This window comes from Giraffa tippelskirchi, chromosome 1, assembly GCF_054371585.1.
Source record: "Giraffa tippelskirchi isolate mGirTip1 chromosome 1, T2T-mGirTip1v1.2.pri, whole genome shotgun sequence".
Taxonomy (NCBI): Eukaryota; Metazoa; Chordata; class Mammalia; order Artiodactyla; family Giraffidae; genus Giraffa; species Giraffa tippelskirchi.
This window is the reverse complement of record NC_137275.1, coordinates 180,116,381-180,136,594: the sequence shown is the minus strand read 5'-3', so window position 1 is coordinate 180,136,594 and position 20,214 is coordinate 180,116,381. Positions and strand designations below refer to the sequence as shown.

At 49.6% G+C, this 20,214-nt stretch overlaps 1 protein-coding gene across 17 annotated transcripts in view; it reads right to left on the bottom strand.

Annotated features, from left to right (window-relative positions):
• CCDC180 (coiled-coil domain containing 180) overlaps positions 1 to 20,214 on the bottom strand; it is a 62,965-nt gene that overhangs the window by 37,540 nt on the left and 5,211 nt on the right. For 6 of the 17 annotated variants that reach the window (XR_014059787.1, XR_014059788.1, XM_081510975.1 and 3 more), the window contains exons 1-12: positions 18,254 to 18,477; positions 17,940 to 18,018; positions 17,588 to 17,678; positions 16,160 to 16,350; positions 13,134 to 13,222; positions 11,745 to 11,854; positions 10,622 to 10,750; positions 10,403 to 10,513; positions 10,188 to 10,283; positions 8,103 to 8,266; positions 6,212 to 6,331; positions 1,392 to 1,471 (exon numbers count right to left, since the gene is read on the bottom strand). Coding sequence is in view for 15 of the 17 variants with exons in the window: in XM_081510975.1 (XP_081367101.1) it covers positions 1,392 to 1,471; positions 6,212 to 6,331; positions 8,103 to 8,266; positions 10,188 to 10,283; positions 10,403 to 10,513; positions 10,622 to 10,750; positions 11,745 to 11,854; positions 13,134 to 13,222; positions 16,160 to 16,350; positions 17,588 to 17,656 (1,159 nt within the window). In the remaining 2 variants the exon portion in view is untranslated. Of the gene's footprint in view, positions 1 to 1,391; positions 1,472 to 6,211; positions 6,332 to 6,738; positions 6,871 to 8,102; positions 8,267 to 10,187; positions 10,284 to 10,402; positions 10,514 to 10,621; positions 10,751 to 11,744; positions 11,855 to 13,133; positions 13,223 to 16,159; positions 16,351 to 17,587; positions 17,690 to 17,939; positions 18,019 to 18,090; positions 18,478 to 20,214 lie in introns of those variants that run through there. The other 11 variants (XM_081510958.1, XM_081511052.1, XM_081510983.1 and 8 more) reach the window with 9 other exon arrangements.

Below are 20,214 nucleotides of genomic sequence, written 5' to 3'. Positions count from 1 at the left end.
TCCCCAAAGGTCCCAGCTCTGTCTGGCCTCTCAGCCTCCCTACATACTAGTCTTCTGGCTTGGAAAGCTACTCTGACCCCTGGACGTATCTAACTCGTACTTGCCTTGCAGGTTTCAACTGGATGGTCACTTCCTTGGCAAGGTCTCACATAACCCTCAACCAGGCTATGCCCCAAATCCAAATTAAAGTAGCTGGTCACCTGTCCACTCCCTGCTGCAACATCCTGTGTGCTCTGGACTGGAGGCACCCGAGAGAGACCTACTCCGCTGGTTACCAGGGCCCAGCACCTTGTTTATTCCTAGGTGGTGCCCAATGAACTGCAGCCATTGCTATTATGTAGGGTCTCAGGGCTCCTACCTTTGGTATTGTAATACAATTATAATATCTTTAGGATTATAAGCCTGAGAGTTCTGGGAACAGTGGTGAGCACTACTAACCAAAGCAGTCAGCTCAAGTCCAGCTGTGACATTTCCTTAGCTGTGTGACCCTGAGCGGGATGGTTCACCTCTTCGCGCCTCTGAATCTTTCTCCATCAGAGGGGGCAATGACACCACTGACTTCACTGGGGTATCTCAAAGGGGATGAAAGCATTATATACATTCTAAGTAAGACTTGGCAAACTCTGCCAGATAGTAAATATTTCCAGCTTTGAGAGCCATACAGTCTCTGCCACAACCACTCATTTCTGCTGTTACAAAGCAGAAGCAGCCAGAGACAGCATGTAAACAAATAAGCAGAGCTGTGTCCCAGTGAAACTTATTTACTGATGGGCAGTGGTCCGTGGGTTGGAGTTTGAGGATCCCGGTTATAGAGAATTTCTAAATATTACCATTTATTCTTGAGCACCAAATAAGCCAGGCACTGAACTACGACTGGACCACAGGACTGTATGTGTTTCTTATGTTAACCTCACAAGGTAGGTATCTTTATTACTCCTGAGATCCCTACTTTATGGAAGAGGAATGTGAGACTGAGAGAGGCCATGACTTCCCCAAGGTCACACAGCAGGGACAGCGTACCTCACACACCCAGGATCTGGCCCCCAAGCTGTCCTCACGGGGGGGGTCCTTGGAGTCACCCCTCCAGCTCATGCTGTGGTCAAGGTTCAGAGCGTGGGGCTGCCACGGCTATGGGCTGGGCAGGGATGTGGGAGGTGGTGGGAGGAGGGGGACTCTTCCAGGTAAGGTCTTGGGATCCGATATGGACCCCCAGAGCTTACTCTTCTCTCCAATCCCCCACCCATCTTCTCCAGGAGTGACTTGCCACCTATTTCTGAGTTTGTAATAGACTCTGACATAAACAACTGGCCAACAGACTGAAACTGCTACAAAGCTACTGCTTGAACAGAGCTCTGGAGAGACCTGAGTGGGATCCCATAAACCTTACTCACCGAGGTGCTCATTCAACGAGTTGAGAGAAGAACGCCATTCCATCAGCTGAGCTTTGCTATAATTGGGGGGCAGGAGGTCACTGGGGAAGGAAGGTGTGACACGTAAGCCATGCTTGAGTAAAACACTCACGGACCAAGACTAGTAGCATCTTCAAGGGACAATGGTCCAGGGGACTGTCTACACAGATGCTGAAGAAATACGTGACTTGTTGGGGATTTCCTGGTTCCAAAGCATATGTCATGAAAAGGTCTATTAATATCAGTGAGCCTGTTACTTAGAAAATAAAACTGAATTTCCCTAATGGGAAAAAAATGGTTTATATCACACAACCCAGGAATCCACTTCAAGGAACCCAATCTGAGACAATATAAAATACATACAAAGTTTATGCTTTAAGACAGTTGCTTAACAGTTCTGTTTATAAACACTCAAAAAATAAAAAACAACATTCATATCCAACAATAGGGAATTTCTTAAATCAAATACATGAATTCTATACTGTAGTCACTAAAAAGAATGTGGTGGATTGAAAAACTGTTAATATTGTTAGGTCCTCCCACCAGCAGGTAGAGTTTATTTCCCCATCCCAGGTTCTGGGCTTGGCCATGAGATTTGCTTTGGCCAATGAGACACCAGTAAATATGTCTCGGCATATTTACCAGTCTCAGCAGAGGCTTGAGACTTATGCTTGCCCTCTCTTGTTGCAGGGAGCTCTTCTGCCAGCACCAGCACCACCACCACGCCTACAAGCCTGGATTAGCCTCCTGGAGGCAGAGAGAGCAAGTGGAGAGAGGCCCCAGCTGTCCCACCCAAGGCTCCAAACACAGGAGCAAGGCAATCGTGGACCATCCAGCCCCAGTCAAGGGAAACTGCCCAGCTGGCTCACAGAATCATGAGAAGCAAAAAATGATTGTTGCTTTAAGTCACTAAGTTTCAGGTGGTGTTTAGTGGTGTGGAAAAAATGAGTATGCCTTATTATTTATTGTCCACATTAGGATATTTTGACAGTGAAAGGGGGATGCTAAGAACAATTATGCCAAGACAAGACATGTAGCCCAAGATGGTCTTGGGCAGCCTACTTATAGTGGGACAGTAAAGAGAAAAAAACGAAGATCATGGCATCTGGTCCCATCACTTCATGGCAAATAGATGGGGAAACAATGGAAACAGTGACAGACTTTATTTTCTTGGGCTCCAAAATCACTGCAGATGGTGAATGCAGCCATGAAATTAAAAGACGCTTGCTCCTTGGAAGAAAAGCTATGACAAACCTAGACTGCAAGGAGATCAAAGCAGTCCATCCTAAAGGAATCAACCCTGAATATTCATTGGAAGGACTGATGCTGAAGTTGAAGCTCCAATACTTTGGCCACCTGATGTGAAGAGCTGACTCATTGAAAAAGACCCTGATACTGGGAAAGATTGAAGGCAGGAGGAGAAGGGGACAACAGAGGAGGAGGTGGTTGGATGGCATCACCAACTCAATGGACATAGTTTGAGCAAGCTCTGGGAGTTGGTGATGGACAGGGAAGCCTGGAGTACTGCAGTCCATGGGGCTGCAAAGAGTCGGACACGACTGAGCGACTGAACTGAACTGAAAGAGCAAAAGGGAAATACAAGAGTGTGCAGGGCATGATCTCAAGTCTAAACGTTGTACTAAATGCAATGTGGTGTCCTAGATTGGGTCTTGGAACAGAAAAAGGATATTAATACAAAAACTGGTGAAATTCAAAAAAGTGTGTTGTATAGTTAATGAAAATGCATCAGAGTTAATTTTAGTGTTGATAAGCATCCAGTGGCAGGGTAAGATGACAACACTAGGGAAATTGGATTAGGAATATACTGTGTTATCTTTGTAACTTTTCCACAAATCTAACATTACTCCAAAATGAAATTTTCATTTAAAAAAATTACATCCACATATATTTATTGGGTCCAAGAAAAGCCATGGGAATTCTCCTGGGAGAGACCCTGGGAATCTTAATAAAACTCCCAACCTCTTTGCCATCACTACCCACAAGAGGACCTGCCACGAGCCAGAACAAAGGTTCTCACCGGGTGTCTGGGACTCTGGGGTTTCCAGAGGAAGGCCTGTTGCCATGGGTTGGGATGGGACATGGGGCCTGCCTGAGGTCCCACATGAGGCAGGTAGTTCCCTGGACAGCTCCTCAGGTTGATTAGCTCCCTAGCTGCTGATAGGTCAAGGAGAAATAAGTGGGGTCTACATGGTGTGCTTGGTGGGAGCTGTCCAGACCTGCTTGCACAAACACCACAAAGCCAAACCTTCGCTTGACACTCACTGGAATTCTGGGATCAAGGTTTTGCAACCTTACCTTTAAGTTGTATGTGTTTGCAATGCTTCCAGACACTGGAATTATGTCCTGACTTCACCTTTTTATATATCCTCACTGCTGGGTCCTATGTCCTATAAATGTGCTCTTGCTTCTGATATCTTAGAACTGCCCATGACTTCCTCCAAGCTAGGTCATATCACACACCCAGCTCCACACACTGCCTGAAGACACTGCCACTATACAGTATGTCCCAGCTGTGGCCAGAAGCATCAAAGGACGCATTTTTCTCCATGTGCTTGGCCCCAACTCTCCCCTCCACTTGGGCAGCAGACAGCTCCACATTCATAGCCTGTATGAAGGATGTGCTGGGGCAGAAAAGACATCTGCCTAGAACTCTTTCTGCATTTGGTTTGCAAAAGTCTAAGTGCTTAGGAGAGTCGACAGCATTGGTGAGGGGCAGGCATTTGAGGGACTGGGCAGAGAACCCTGGGGAGGAAGAGGATGCTGTGGACCAGGACTCTCTTCTCACCCAATAGAAAGGGGCTTGGGGAGGGGCAGGCAGAGCAGGGTGCCGGGTGCCTGGCAGTGCCAGCAGGTGGGTCCTGCTTCCTGGTGGCACTGCTGGAGCAACTAAAAGACTCAGGTCTCTGGAAAGAAATGGCTGCCTGGATGGAAGAACTCAGGGGCTCAGAGCAGTCTCTTTAAGATTCCTGCGTCCAGCTGTGTGGAGGCAGCAGCAGTTGCCGAGTAGCATGTGTGATGCTTTTGAACTGTGGTGTTGGAGAAGACTCTTGAGAGTCCCCTGGAGTGCAAGGAGATCAAACCAGTCAATCCTAAAGGAACTCCTAAAGGAGGTGGTTGGATGGCATCACTGATTCAATGGACATGAGTTTGAGCAAACTCCAGCAGATAATGAAGGACAGGGAAGCCTGGTGTGCTGCAGTCCATGGGGTCACGAAGAGTTAGACACAACTGAGCGAATTAACAACAACAACGTGTGTGGACCAAACACTGACGACCAGACTCCCCAGACTTGGCTCTGGGTGGGATTCCCTGGCTTTCTGTTGATGGGCAGGATCCGCAAGAAAGACTAAGTTTTGCCCACATTTATGAACAGGGACTCAATGTCAGAAATAAGTGGAGTCATGTGTGTGCATGCTAAGTTGCTTCAGTCATGTCCAATTCTTTGCGACCCCATGGACTGTAGCCTGCCAGCCTCCTCTGTCCATGGGATTCTCCAGGCAAGAATACTGGAGTATTCTTGAGAATACCAGACCCTCTTCCAGGGGGTCTTCCTGACCAATGGATCAAACCTGCATTTCTTATGTCTCCTGCATTGGCAGGAGGGTTCTTTACCACTAGCATCACCTGGGAAGCCCAAGTGGAGTCATGCTGCTAAGTCGCTTCAGTCGTGTCCGACTCTGTGCGACCCCATAGACGGCAGCCCACCAGGCTCCCCTGTCCCTGGGATTCTCCAGGCAAGAATACCAGAGTGGGTTGCCATTTCCTTCTCCAATGCATGAAAGTGAAAAGTGAAAGTGAAGTCACTCAGTCGTGTCTGACTCTTAGCAATCCCATGGACTGCAGCCCAAAAGGCTCCTCCACCCATGGGATTTTCCAGGCAAGAGTACATAGAAAACAACAAAAGCACTTTTCCTTGTGTTGAGATTTTTATCCACCTTATGAATTTCATGCTTGCATGAAGATGTGGCTGTACCTGGGGCAGGAGATGCCCATCCTGGTGGAGTTTCTCTGGCTCAAGTTGTGTAGGGTCCTAACAGTCATTAACATCCTAGGAGAACTTGGGCTCTGTGGTGAGGTGACGGGAAGAACCAGTATCCCAGAGTAACAAGGATGAAAGGGACCAATGAGGTGCATGGCTCCCAGCACATGAAATATCTCTGCCTCGCAGGATCATGCAGGCTCCATCCTGCTGCTGAGGGTGGATGCTACAGGCTCCTAGGGCTGTGGGCTTCTAGGATCTAGAACATTCAGCATGCCCCCACCAAACAGCTTATCATGGGATCAGAGCTGGTGAACCCAGGTCTAAGCAAAGCATCCGTCCACAGCCTCTCACAGGTCCCTTGTCTGGTGACAGCAGCCTCCTTACCAACCTCTGGGCCTTCAGCTTCACATCCCTCCATCCATGCTCCAAACTGCAGAGCTGATGGAGCCACTCCATTCCTCATTGCCCTCAGGAAAAAGTCCAGCCCCTGACCTGGCTCCCGTCCGACTCCCCTACTCTCCTCTGACCTCACCCCTCGCCACTGCCTCCTTCCAAGCTCTTTGGCAGAGTCACACTAAACTTCTTTCTGCAGCAAATGTGTCACGTTCCCTGTTGCCACTGGGGCTGGAACACCCCAAAACGTGGACCCAGGTGACCAGCCCAGGGCCAGAGAACTGGGAGATGGCCTGGTCTGGAGGACAACACCTCAAGAAAAAGGTCAACAGTAAGGACTGTGCCTGCCTCCCCTATGGAGGCCCAAAGATGCCCCTCCCCAGAGGGCCCTCCCCTCCTGCCGTACCAGATGGTGCACAGATGGTCTAGTCGCTTTTGCTGCAGGGTGCTCTGGTCCTTCATCATGGTCTCAAGCTCTTTCTTCACAGCCGGAGGAGTCTGGATACTCTCACTGGCCATGAACTCACTGGGTGTCCAGACACATTGGCACCACGGACAGGAGAGGAGGGGCAGGGTGGGTGGGAGAGAAGGCATGAGACTCACGGTAAGAACATTCAGCACCCTGACAACACTCCCAGCCCCTTCCCCACATCCGGGCCTCAGGGACACTGAGGAAAGGAGGGAAGAGAGGGAGGGAGGGTGGGGGAGGGAAGAACAGAGGGATCGGCAGGCACAGCTCAGGTGTGGGTCCTGACTGCTGCCTCCAGCTCTGTGACCTTGGACAAGTTGCCCCTGCCCTGAAACTTGGTTTCCTCTTCTGTCAAGGTAACGCAATACCTTCCTCAAGTGGTACTTGTGAGGACCCCGCCAGATAATGCGAGCAAAATCATTAGCACCATGCCTCACTCCTGGGAAATGCCCAGTAAATGTCACCTCTTCCCATCACTGTCCACGATGGTTACTGATGTCTTAACCTCCCAGGTCCAAGCCCAGACATGGACCAGGTACTTTCCATAGAGCATCTTGTTGATCATCACTGAAACCGTCACCAGTCCATTATGGTATCTGCAGACAAAGCCTGTGAATGTTTAAGCCCTTGACGACGGTCACAGAGAAAAAACAGGGGCAGTCAGACCTCGGTACACTTCTCCATCCTTCTTAAGAGTTAGACTCCAGTGGTTTCCGTTTAGAAATGCAGGTGGACAGGGGGCCTCCAGCCACCACACCTACAGCACAGACAGACACTCTGGTGACCTTAGACATCTTGTTTCCAAGTGTCCCTTTCTTAGCAAAAGAAAGCCTTCTTTGCTGGCCAAAACCTCCACGGCCCTTGTGTCAGTATTAACAAGCATGCCACCTGATGGGGGAAGCTTGGAGATGAGCCCTCTCTTCACCCTCCCCCCCAGGAGTGAAACTTGTTACCACAGGGTGGGAAGTGGCTCAAGCCTGAGGGATGGCCATTCTCCTTGGCCCAGTAGCAGTAAAGAGTGGACAGTGGACAGATAATCAGGCTAACATTTTCAAACTCTTGTACAGTGGGCTTCAGCTAGTAAAGAATCCACCTGCAGTGCAGGAGACCTGGGTTCGATTCCTGGATTGGGAAGATCCCCTGGAGAAGGGTAAGGCTACCCACTCCAGTACTCTGGCCTGAAGAATTCCACGGACTGTATAGTCCATTGGGTCACAAAGAGTCGGACACAGCTGAGCAAAATTTCACTTTCACTTTTGGGATTCCCTGGTGGCTCAGATGGTAAAGAATCTACCTGTAATGCAGGAGACCCGGGTTTGATCCCTGGGTCAGGAAGACCCCTGGAGAAGGCAACAACAACTTACTCCAGTATTCCTGCCTAGAGAATCCCATGGACAGAGGAGCCTGGTGGGCTATAGTCCATGGGGTAACAAAGAGTCGGACATGACTGAGTGAATAACACTTTCACTTTCAAGAAGATGCGTATGAGAATATGTGTATAAAGAAAATAAGATACAAATCTATGCATGCAGTATGGGTCTAAAAAAGCCTGGAAGAAAATAATACCAAAATATCAGCTGTGCTTCTCACTGTGATGAGAAATTAATGGTGACTTTTAATTTCTCCTTATACTTCTATGTATTTTGACTCTAAGGGAAAAAAAAGCATCTATTACTTTTAACATCAGAAAAAGCAACAGCATTTTAAAGTAATGACAAAGGGAGGGAGATCACACTCTTCTCACTTATTCATGCTGGCGAGGGGTGGTGGTAGGTAGGGTGGGGGTGGGCGTGGGGGAGAGCCTCCGACAGTGCGGGCAGCCACTGACCTGAAACGCTGCACCAGGTCCTCCTTCTTGAGAGCCTTCCAGGCATCCATCAGGCCCTGCCAGCGGCGGTGGCTATCAAGCTCCTGCTGCAGGCTGGCCTCCATCAGGTTGACGAACAGCTGGGCAAGGGCCCTCCGGTTGCCCAGCAGGGCGTGGTTTATGATCTGCGGTCACAGGCGGGCAGGTTCTAGATGGAGCGGGGGCTCTCCAAGGTCAGAACAAGGCTCAGTAGGAGAGGGGTGGTGGGCAGCTGGAGAGGGGCCAGGTGAGCTGTGGGCTGAGCGCCGAGCAGCATCTGAGGAGTACTGGGGAGGGGAGGTCACTGGGCACTCAAGGAAGCTGCCCGGGGTTCAGCAGCTACAGACAGTGACAAGGGTCTATCCTGAAGGCTGAACAGTGAATCCTGGTCAGGTGAGTTTCAACCCAGCTCCAAGGCCATCTCAGACTGTTTGTTTAAAAAGGTGATTCTAAATTCACTAGAGTTAAGCACTTCAGCGGGCTCTCAGTGTTTAGCTGTTCTTTTTATAAATTTGCTCCAACAGCAGAATGCTCATGCTATGAGGGACCAGTCACACATGGTTGTGATGAGAACTGGTACCCAATGACCAAATGAGGTCAGAGCTAGAACACTTTTTAGCAGTCTCCCAGCAGTCCTCACGAGGGCACCTTTGGCATGGCAGTGGAGACGATTCTTCACTGGGTGGTACTCATCTGCTATCTAGCCTCCCCAGCTCCTTCAATGAGAGTAGCCTCTCCCATGTCCCCAAGGACTGGAACAGCCAAAAATGTTCCATACATGTCCCAGAGCCCTCTATGCACTGCCCTGGAGCAGGGCTGAGAACCACTACACACAGCGGGCAGAAATTCCAGTAACGAAATTCCACTGGAAGCTGAGGTTTGATGCCAGCTGTTCCTAGCTGCGGGTCATTGGCAAGTATTTCCTGAACCTCCAAATCTGTAGCCATAATGGAAAGATGATGCTCTTCACAGCACAGGGTACTGCTGGAGTTAAAAGAAATAGATGCACACAGAGCAAGGAGAAAGCACCAGTTGTTCTGTGGACGATAAGCCTAGCGAAGTCAAACGCTGAAATGTAACTGGGAGACTGCTAACTTTGACACAGTTAGTTGGGCAAATGGCTAATTCAAAGTAAGAAACTCTTGCTTGTCTCAAATGAGAGCGGCCACTGTTGAGCCTTCTCATGTAGCCCTCCCAACAAGTACTGGTGCCTGAGTATCACCGTCCTCATTTTACGGACATGGAGTTCCAGGCACAGCAATTTTGGGCGCAGCAATGTCTGGACAGTGGAAGAGGGGGTCTGTGCTTACTCTCTGTCCACACTTTGTCCAGGACCCCATGGCACACACCTGGGCTGGCGCCCATCTGTGTTTCTGAACACTGTGCTCCTTCTACTCTGCGTGCTGCCAGGAAGCCCGTTACCTGGCAAGCCCAGCTTCCTACACCAGACCCAGAAACCCGCATAAGAAAATGTGTCTCTGAATAGCCAGAAGAAGTGTCTGGTGATGAATAACATTGATTTTCTTGTTTTTTTTTTTAATCCCAAAGGAAGCATTTGGGGGAGGCTGGGGTGTGGACAGGGAAGCAGTGGGAACAAAGCCAGAGGGGGAGGCATGGTTCAGCAACAGGCACAGACAGACAGCAGGAGAACAGACAAGAATCACTGGAAAGACTAGACATACAGAGCGTCCTGAGGTCACTTATGAGTGCACACACCACCTTGAGTCTATGACAGCTGTGAGATCATGCTTCTTTAGTGTAGCACACATTGCACTGTGCATGGTAGCTGAGACACAGCCTCGCAGGTGCTCGCAGAATCAGCATCGGTCAAACTGCTGACACTGTATTAGGTTCACTGGGATGAACACGGCAGGGAAGTACAAAATGTACTGGAGGGATTTCCATTGGAAGTACTTAACAAAGACTCTGGTTCTGAACTCAAGTGGCCAACCTGAGTTACTCGGAAATGTTACGTATGAGAAGCCCATCATTGCTGAGACCCAGGCTCTAGGGCATCCTGTGGTCCTGCTCTGGCAGGCTGATTCCGTTCGTGTGAAAATGACTCACCATGGCTTCTTTATTGATCAGCCTATACACGTCGGGCTGCATGAGGTAGGAAGTTTTCTCTATGATTTCAACATATTTCTTCAACACGCTTTTTAGCTAGAAATGACAAGGCACCACAGTGAGCAACTCTCTTCTCCTAGAGGACTGAAAATAGGTGATGCCCCATAAATCGCACAAGTGAGAATCACCCAGAGCCCATCTGGAGGCCAGCTCACTTTATCTACCCGGGAGAACTCAAGTGAGTGCAGTGTCTCATCCAGCTCCTTGATCTCCTGCTTCTGCAGTAGGAACTTCTCGGCCACCTGATCCCTCAGCTCCAACAGGGTCTGTGCAGAGAAGTTTGGGTTGGACTGTGAGAATGGGTGGGATAGAGGGAAGGAGGAGCAGGAGCAGGACACAGGCAGGGCAGGCCCCACCATGAGGGGGACGCCTACTTGGATGGTGTAGTCTTCGAGGTTGCTATCGTTTTCCACCTTTTTGAAGAGATTGTTGACATCCTCGTCAGACTCAGCTAGCTTTTTTAAAAGAAGTGCTCCTGGTTCCAAGATGAGCGGTTCCATTTCCTAAAACAGGCCAGGAGGGCGAAGGCTATGGTATCAACACCCCTGGGACAGGAAGGACTCCTCCCCAACCCTATAGTAGGGAAGCGCCAGCTGTGGTCCCCTCTCAAAAATAGTAACTCGTAACTAGACCTAAAGAGTTAAGGTTTACTCATTGTTCACAGCCACAGCATGAGGGCAGCACCATTTGGGACACATATCATGTGTGAGCCCTTGTCCTCAGACTCACTTGGTCCTCATCACAGCCTGTGAAGTAGGTGCTGACCTTATGCCTGGCCCATGGTTGGAGATCAACAAGTATTCATTAAAGAAATGGCCAAAGAAATAATTCCAAGAGTACTTCAGATGAGGAAACTGCGACTCAGTTAGGTTGTGTGACCACAGGCACAGAGCTCATGGTGAGAGCAGAGCTCACGTCCAGTTGGGATGTATTAGAAAAGTGATGAGCTGGCTGGAAGAGGGCCTTCTTGGTGCTTTGGGTCTACAGCCATCTCCCAGGATCCAGGGAATTCACACAGAAAGTGGAGAGTGTGATTCAGGGCCTAGAGATATGGACCCAAAAGGTCTCTTTAGGGAATATTCCAGGGATCAGTCTGGTTACAGACAAGGTCTCTGGAAAGGAACGGGGAGCCAAGTAAGGGTAGTGCCTAAGGGCAGGATGTTTGGACCCTTGTTAGCAGGACTGAGCAGGGTGATCAAAGACTTGGCTTAAGCATCAGACTCAGAGTCCAATTCCCACTTGGCCCTTATGTGCCAAATCAGGCAGGACTTTCTGGGCCTTACCTGTAAAATGGGGGTTGTAACAGTACCTGACATATAGGGTTGTGCTCACCATCAGCACTTGCCATGAGCCATCCAAACATGACTCCTACAATTCTGTCTACACCGTGGTGAGCCACTGAGGACCTGGGGGGAGGGGCAGTGGGTGCTGTACAGAGCCCATCCTTCTGTTGGAATGCCCCAGGAATAGAAGGGGAGTGAGAGGGAGAATTCTCACCATCCCAATCTGAGCAATCTCCTCCTTAAAACTCGCCAGGGCACTCTCGTAGCCCCTCCTCTTGGAATCTCCTTGCTTTTGAAAGGTGGTGGTGCTGATCCTCTCAGGAACTACAGAACAACAGAGGTGATAAGGTTGCCCTCAGAGCTTCAAGGTGAGGTCAGAGCACCCAGGGGAAGACAGCAAGACAGCAAGTGCCTGGGTCCAGGAGATGCCCACCCCCAAAGCAGGCCAGAAGTATCAAAGCCTTAAGGAAAAAGAAGGTGATCCTTAAGTGCTATAGGGAATTAAGTCTTGCATATACAACTGAATGCTGGAAAAATGTTCCAAATGGTATGTATAGAATAGGGCCATTCAGGTTTTAATTAAAAGCTTTATAGAAGAAAATACATACACAGATAAGAATTACCGACACTTACCAGCACTTACTTACTTCGCTAGGTATTGTCCTAAGTCAATTACTCCTCGGGATGAAGCCGAGAGGCAGGTTCTATTACCCTGTGCCCTGCTGTCCCCTGAATACATGTGGGACCCTGGACATTACGTGGTCTCTTGGGCAGTGGGCACTCTTGGGAAGAGAATGGGTGCTACTGTGGAGGTGGACTTTTCACTTTCTGCTTTATCTCTTTCCTTTGTTTTTCTATATTGAGCAAGTACCACTTTTTTGATCACAAGGAAAAAGAGCTTCCATACTGGGGTAAAGTCAAACTAGGGTAATGTGGTATGAAGGAAAAGAAAGAAAGAAAGAAAGAAAGAAAGTGAAGTCACTCAGTCGTGTCTGACTCTTTGCAACCCCATGGACTGTAGCCCACTAGTCTCCTTTGTCCATGGAATTTTCCAGGCAAGAGTACTGGAGTGGATTGTCATTTCCTTCTCCAGCGGATCTTCCTGACCCAGGGATCAAATCCGGGTCTCCTGCATTGTAGGCAGAAACTTTACCCTCTGAGCCACCAGGGAAGCACAACGCGGGTATGAAGATGTGAAGGAAGGCAATGTCAATTGAAAGATCCTTCCATGAAATCACAGAAAATCGAGCTACAGTACACCCTTTACCAACTGGTCTCATCAGTCAGTGCTGACTGTGTAGGTGGCCCCCTTCCTCCCCCACCTCCCTGCACTGAGGAGAAGGTCCAGGGGAAAGGGTGACAAGGGTTCAGGGGACAATGCTGAGGAGAGGAGGTTCAGGGGAAAGACCCAGAGGACAAGGCTGAGGGGAGGAGGTGTGGGGAAAGATCCAGGGGAGAGGGTCCAGGGGGATGGCCCCCTATGAGGCTGAGCAGAGGAACAGTGGGACCTGCAGGTGCTTCTACATTAGAGCTTCCAGGAGCTCCCCATGGAGCACTCTCTGGCCCAGGCCAGGCCTGCCCTCACAGCTGAACACAGGCTCACCAATGGTATCCGTGAGGCCCCGGACTTCTCTGGCAGCGATGGTGTTCTCACTCTCTTGAGCTTTTTCCTTTTTGGCTATTTCCTTTTCCCTGAGGCACAAGCAGAGGAAAACACTAATCCCCGCAACCCCCTCACCACTAGCCCCAGGGTAGCTCTTGGTGTCCACAGAAACCCAGGAATTGGCAACAGCCTGGGGCCACCCAATTCCAGAATGCCCCTAGGATGTGCCCCCAGCAAACACTGCCAGGGTATCTGCTGCCAGCAGACACACCACAGTCCTCAGATGAGAAGAGGGGCCTGCCTCAGGGAGCTTGCTCCATTCTGGCTGCACACCAAGTGTGGGTGGTGGGCATGAGCCATCTTCCACATGTGGAAACTGAGGGCCACTGGGGGCTAGGCCAGCCTGGGAATGCCAGACAGAGGCTCAGCGTTCAGCAGGCCCTCATCTGCTTCTTCAGCAACCCATCAGATGAGGCACCTGAGGTGACCCCATCGTCCAGGATGGGGGATGTGGGAAGGAAGTCCCTGGACAAACTGGCCCTGGGACTCCCAGATCCCGGCCTGTGATGCCCAGGTCCATGGTCCACAGAGTTTGGGTGAAGGAGGAGAAAGCTGGGACCCCAGGACAAACTGTCTCAGCAGGGAAGACCAGGATGGGTGAGCACAACCTCAGCTTTGGAATGTAAATCCTGGAATGCGCTGTCCACAGGACGAGTGCCCCAGAAATGCAGTTCTTAGCAACACCTGCTGTGCCTTGGGGCCCCGACATGTGAAGCACTTTCCAGACATTGTCTGATGTAGTCCTCATGTACACCTACCACCAAGGGAGACTGCAGGGTGGCAGCTGATGAGGCCCAGGCTGACCGTCCAGAGGTGAATCTCTCCAACTTTGTCAACCAAATGCCCCTGGACTAACGCAGCTGCACTGGAGCCAGGGTACCCCGACTATGGGAGCTGCTTATGGCTCTGGCTTCTCGGTCACTTGCCCCGTGAACCTGGGGGCTTGGTTTATGCTAATGGTGATCTACCCGTACCCCGACTTCCTCTTCCATTCACCCAGATGTCCTGTCCTGGGTGAATGAATGCACAAGTTGACTGGTTTAGCTGGCTGAATTTTCAAGAAGGGGACAAGGCACCTCAGAGAGGTGCTGATGCTGTTAGTGACCTCAGTCACTTTGAGGGTAGCAGGGCCTGGTTGGTTATAAACACATCTCTCTTCCTGGGCAGGGAGTTGTGCTCTGGATTTGCATCCACGGCAGAGTGGACCTAGTCTGCACCAGGAAGCTGGCACAATGCCAGCGCCCTCCATGAGAAGTGCCTTTCCCCAAATACTGTCCTGTGGGTGCCAAGAGCTCCTAACTGATGTCATATCCAGTTATGGGGATGATGGGTGGTTCAAGCCTAAACTCAGGGTAAAAAGAGACCCTCGGGAAGCACAAGGAGACTTCAGGAGACCCTGGGCCTAATAGAAAACAGGTCAGCGGAGAGGAGCCTGTCCTTTAAAGGATCCAGAGTTACAGTCAGGCTGTGAGACTGTCCCCCTGGGAGATGGGGGGATCATGGTCAGGTCCCAGTTGTCTGTGCCTCTGGATCCTTGCATTGGGCGTCAGGGACATGAGCTGGAGAGTGCTGACCTCCTGTCTGTGCCTGGGCGGCTAATGGGTTTGCCCAACAGTTCAGGGTGCTGAGTCTCAGGAGCTGTAGGGGAACTTAGCCTGGGGAAACTCAAAGGGCAGGGCATGGGAGAGACCTTCACCCAGCAGTGGGTCAATCCCTGCTCCAACAAGGTTAAAGGGAACACAAAGGCAGATAGAGCTGGACTGACTCCCTGTCCCAGAGTCCCACACCTGAGAAACATTTATGGTTGGTGCAGAGCTGAAAGAACCTAGGGGCAGCCCAGCTCCTGCTACATTCTCCAAAGTGCCCTCCCCCCCGCCCAAGGAAAATGCAACTCCTCCTTTTCTTTCTTCCTACTTGAGGAGTGTGAGCTCAGGGAGCTGAAATGGCATGTTTGGGAATCTCAAGTTCAGCTCCCTGCTCCTACCCCACTGGCTCCCATCTCAGGGAATGGCTGTCCATCCAAGGACTCAGGCCAGAGACCTAGGACTCTCAGGAGCCCTCTCCTCCCACCCAATCTGTCACCTGGTCCCCTGGGCTCTGCCTCCAAAATAAACCCAAAGTGCCCTGCTGACTCTCTCACAGCCCTAAAGAGCTGACACGAACTACCTTGGTCTCCTCCCTGGCCTCTCTGCCTCTCCTTGCAGCCCCCCACATTCTGCACACCACTGCTTGAAAGTCTTAAAAAAAAACAACCCTGAGGGAAAGGGTGGGGAAGGAGGGAGGAGGGGGGTTCAGGATGAGGGGATCTGGGGCCAGTTCATGTTGATGTATGGAAAAAACCATCACAATATTGTAAAGTAATTATCTTCCAATTAAAATAAATTAATTAAAAAAGAATAAAAGAATAAAAGAAACCCTGTACCCATTAGAGAAAAAAAATAAAAAACAAAACGCAAATCCCTGCTCACTCTAGTCATTCCAGTGAAGTTCGAAATACTGACTGTGGCCAGCAAGCCTCTCCTAGCCTCATCTCCCACTCCTCTCCCCAGACCCGCTGATTTCTTCAGTCTTCTGGAGAAGATTAAACTGGTATTGCCTCAGAGCCTCGCCCTGTGCTTCCCTGCCCTCATCCTCTGGTCTCAGTGGTTTCCTGACTCCTGTCCCACGCCCCTGTCCTCAGTGTCAGAACCTTTCCATCTTTGGGGAGACTGCTTATTTATTTACTGTTGAGTTCAAGTTCAGGAGATTGGGATCTGCATACCTGGTGCCTGTCAAGGGAGAGGGAGGGAGAGAAGGAGAAGCAAACAGTCCTGCCAAGTAGACATTATTATTATTTCCATCTCTCAGAGGAGGTACCTGGGATTTCATTCCCATCTGGCACTCATCTTGTAGGAGCTCTTCTTGAGTTTCTGAAAATCCTAACCACCCCTGGTGTGTGGGATTGTGGCCTGGAAAGCAAGACCTACCTGTAGAGAACAGGGTTTTCTGTGGTCCAGTCATTGGGTAGGCTGCGCATCCACTTCTGCTGCCGAGGAGACAGCATCTCGCCTTCACGAACATCCACCTTCTTCATCAAGGGCTTCTTGCCATCCTTTGGGATCATGGAACGCTCCACAGCTCGCTTCCTAGAGGATGCCAGGGAACGGACCAGCTGCACCTGAATCCATGGAAGAACCAGGTGAAGGCAGCTGGAATTGTAGGCTCCCTAACACCCAGGCTGCCTGTGTCACCTTAGAAGGTCAAGTGTGAGCCTGCCAGCAAGAAGGCACTTTGAGGGAGGCCCTCAACCCCAGGGCATACCCCATGAAGGAGGGCTCTCTACTCCCCACATTGGTCATTCAGACACTTCTGGGAGGGCATCTTTTAAGAAATTTTAATGAGAACCAAGATGTGCATCCCATCATTTTTTATAATCACAAAGAACTGGAAAAATGGAACTGTCCAACAATAGGGGATTGGTTAAGCAAACTCAGTATCTCCGTTCAACGGAATGTTAGGAATTTATTAAAAATGAGAATTACAAAGGATTTTTTATGACATGAGGAAATGCTTATGATATGATATACAACAAAATCTAGTAATTAAGAGCATAAAAGAAAATTATGATGAAAATCATACATTATGATTTCAAAATTTTAAACACATGGAGAAACAATGAGAAAATATGCCAAAGGTTAAGAATGCTTGCTTCCAGGGAGCAGGATAATGTGAATAATTTCTATGGTCTCTTTATACTATTATAATTTCCAAGCCCTCCACAAAGAGCATTCCTTAGGACTCAAAGTAGGAATAAAAATCCCCTTTAAATAAGCAGTACAGAACTTCAAAAGAAGGGTTTGAATATGTGTTTCCTTTAAGATATCATCTGTGCAGTTTTTTATAGATGACAAGACAATGCCAACAACTTATATAATTATCAAGAGGGCATTACTTTAATAAATTACAGGAAGTCCTAGATCAAAAACTAGGCAGCCACTAAACACTGTGAAGTACGTGAATTTGCACTGACACGGAAAAGTCTCTGAGATACTGTAAACAGGAAAAAAGGAGGTTTTAAGGCACTGCTATAGAATCACACCCACTTTTTAAACAGAAAAATTAGAGATGCTTTCATGCATAGAAAAAAGATCCAGGACACCCAATGGTTAATTTTGGCTATTTCTGAGTAATTTAAATTAAATTTTAATATAGATTTTGCAATTTTCAGGAACAGACATTCTAATTTTGTATGCCTACATTTTAGGAAACAATAAGAATTATTTTTTATCAATACAATTTCAAAGCGCTTATTTCATTAGATTCCCAGGCAAGGAAGTCTTCTGAGGGAGGGAAGTTTCCGGGAAGCTGAGGGAAGCAGGGGACCAGGGAAAGGGCGAATAGAAGGATAGGCCTACCTCAGCCTCGAAGATCTGCTGGTAGACCTTCCCGCTGGGAATCTGGGTCACCTTCCCCACGGAAGACATCTTGGCCTCGGGCTGGACACCCCTGCAGGGAAGCCGTTGTCTAGGGGTTGGTCTCAGACCAGGCGGATATTGAGAAGCTTTTCCGCCCGCCTCCAAGGAAAAGTCCTCCCTGGAGGAACAGTGTCCCTAGGCAGACAGGCTGGGCGAGTCCACCGGGGCTGAGGCACCCCAGCTCTAGCAGAAAGTATCAGGGCCCCTCTCAGGCCTCAGGGTTTATACTTTGAAAGAAGAATTGGCGGTGGGGGCGGGGGGAGGGGTGCGAAGAAGCAAAAAGGAGACAAACCTCAGGCAGGAACCTAACTGGAACTCACGGAGAAGGCTGGTCTCCCAGCCACGCGCCAGGCGCAAATTCGAGATTGACTCTGAGGGCAAAGAATGACGGTTACTGTTTTGTACTTCACTCTTTCAATCCCTTCCGGGAAAAGTCAACGTACCCAAAAGGTGTCAGCGCAGATTTCAACCTGGCCTTGAACTCCTGACTGGCGCTGAAAGCTGTTCGAGGACCTCCCCCGCCGCACCCACCTCCCCAAAATGGACACTTGGGTAGGGGGAGGAGGAGGAGGGAGCCGTCTGATTCTGGCTACGCTAATTCCGTACCTACTGAATGCTGGGAAGCACAGCCCCCTCCTCTCACGCCTGCCCCCTAAGCCCACCAAGGAGCGGGGGCGGTCTCAGGACAGGCCCCCTAAGCCCCACCAAGTGGAGCGAGGCCCTGTGTTCAGGGGCCAGGCTGCGGCGACACCTGCAGAAAGTACCACTCAAGCCAGCAGGGGCGAGTCCAACCTCAACTGCAACGAAACACATTTGGTCTCCAAGGCAACAAAGAGGGGCGGGAGCTCCGCTGGCCCCGCCCTCACTTCCTTTCAGGAGGGGGCTTGGTTGCCCTTAGGGACCGGAGCCACCACGTGGAGCAGTGAAACTCCGGCCAGTTTCTCTGGCAGAGGGATACCTCAGGGCTGGCAGGAGCAGCACACTGAATGTTCTGAAAACTAATAGGAGACAGGAGATGCAGCTTTGAGCCGCTGTGGTCAAGAAAAACCGCCCTATCTTCTTTGTCTTGGTTAAAACCAATCTCTGCTGGGAAGTAGCATAGAGTGGTGCTTGGCTACAAATAAGAACTGGAAAGCATCTTTAAAAGAGACCATCTCTTTCTCATAAGGGCTTAGAATCCAAGGCTCAAGGGTTGAATGGAATTCTAATGAAAAGACTAATTTATAAGACCCTGAATTCCATTCACCCAACTCACCATGCCACATAACTCTCCTTAAATACAGCTCTCACCTATTCACTCTCCCGCTCAAAAAGCCCTCACTGCAGCCCCCACCAAACCCAGCCACAGTCCCTAGATGACCACGGAGGCCCCCGCATCTGGCTCCCACTCTGAGTCTCCTACTTCAGCAAACTCCTCACCTTCCTGCATGTGCCCTTCCTCACCCTGCTCCTCTGCTGGGATCCCTCTGTCTCTACACACCCCAACCCCCCACATACTTCCAGCCACTAACAGTGACAAGATCCTATCCACTCAATCTGACCTCCTCTCCCCTTCTTCACCTCACCCCCTCTCCTCTGAATGTGCTTGTACGTTCAGTTCAGTTCAGTCCCTCAGTTGTGTCTGACTCTTTGCGACCCCATGGACTGCAGCATGCCAGGCCTCCCTGTCCATCACCAACTCCCAGAGATTACTCAAACTCATGTCCAGGGAGTAGGTGATGCCATCCAACCATCTCACCCTCTGTCGTCCCCTTCTCCTCCTGCCTTAAATCTTTCCCAGCATCAGGGTCTTTTCAAATGAGTCAGTTCTTCACATCAGGTGGCCAAAGTATTGGAGTTTCAGCTTCAGCATCAGTCCTTCCAATGAATATTCAGGACTTATTTCCTTTAGGATGAACTGGTTTGATCTCCTTGCAGTCCAAGGGACTCTCAAGAGTCTTCTCCAACACCACAGTTCAAAAGCATCAATTCTTTGGTGCTCAGCTTTCTTTATAGTCCAACTCTCACATCCATACGTGACTACTGGAAAAACCATAGCTTTGACTAGATGGACCTTTGTTGGCAAAGTAATGTCTCTGCTTTTTAATATGCTGTCTAAGTTGGTCATAACTTTTCTTCCAAGGAGTAAGCATCTTTTAATTTCATGGCTGCAGTCACGATCTGCAGTGATTTTGGAGCCCAAGAAAATAAAGTCTGTCACTGTTTCCACTGTTTTCCCATCTATCTGCCATGAAGTGATGGGGCCAGATGCCATGATCTTAGTTTTCTGAATGTTGAGTTTTAAGCCAACATTTTCACTCTCTTTCACTTTCATTAAGAGACTCGTTAGTTCTTCTTCGCTTTCTGCCATAAGGGTGGTGTCATCTGCATATCTGAGGTTATTGATATTTCTCCCACAATCTTGATTCCAGCTTGTGCTTCATCCAGCCCAGAGCTTCTCATGATGTACTCTGCATATAAGTTAAATAAGCAGGGTGACAATATACAGCCTTGACGTACTACTCTCCCTATTTGGAACCAGTCTGTTGTTCCATGTCCAGTTCTAACTGTTGTTTCCTGACCTGCAT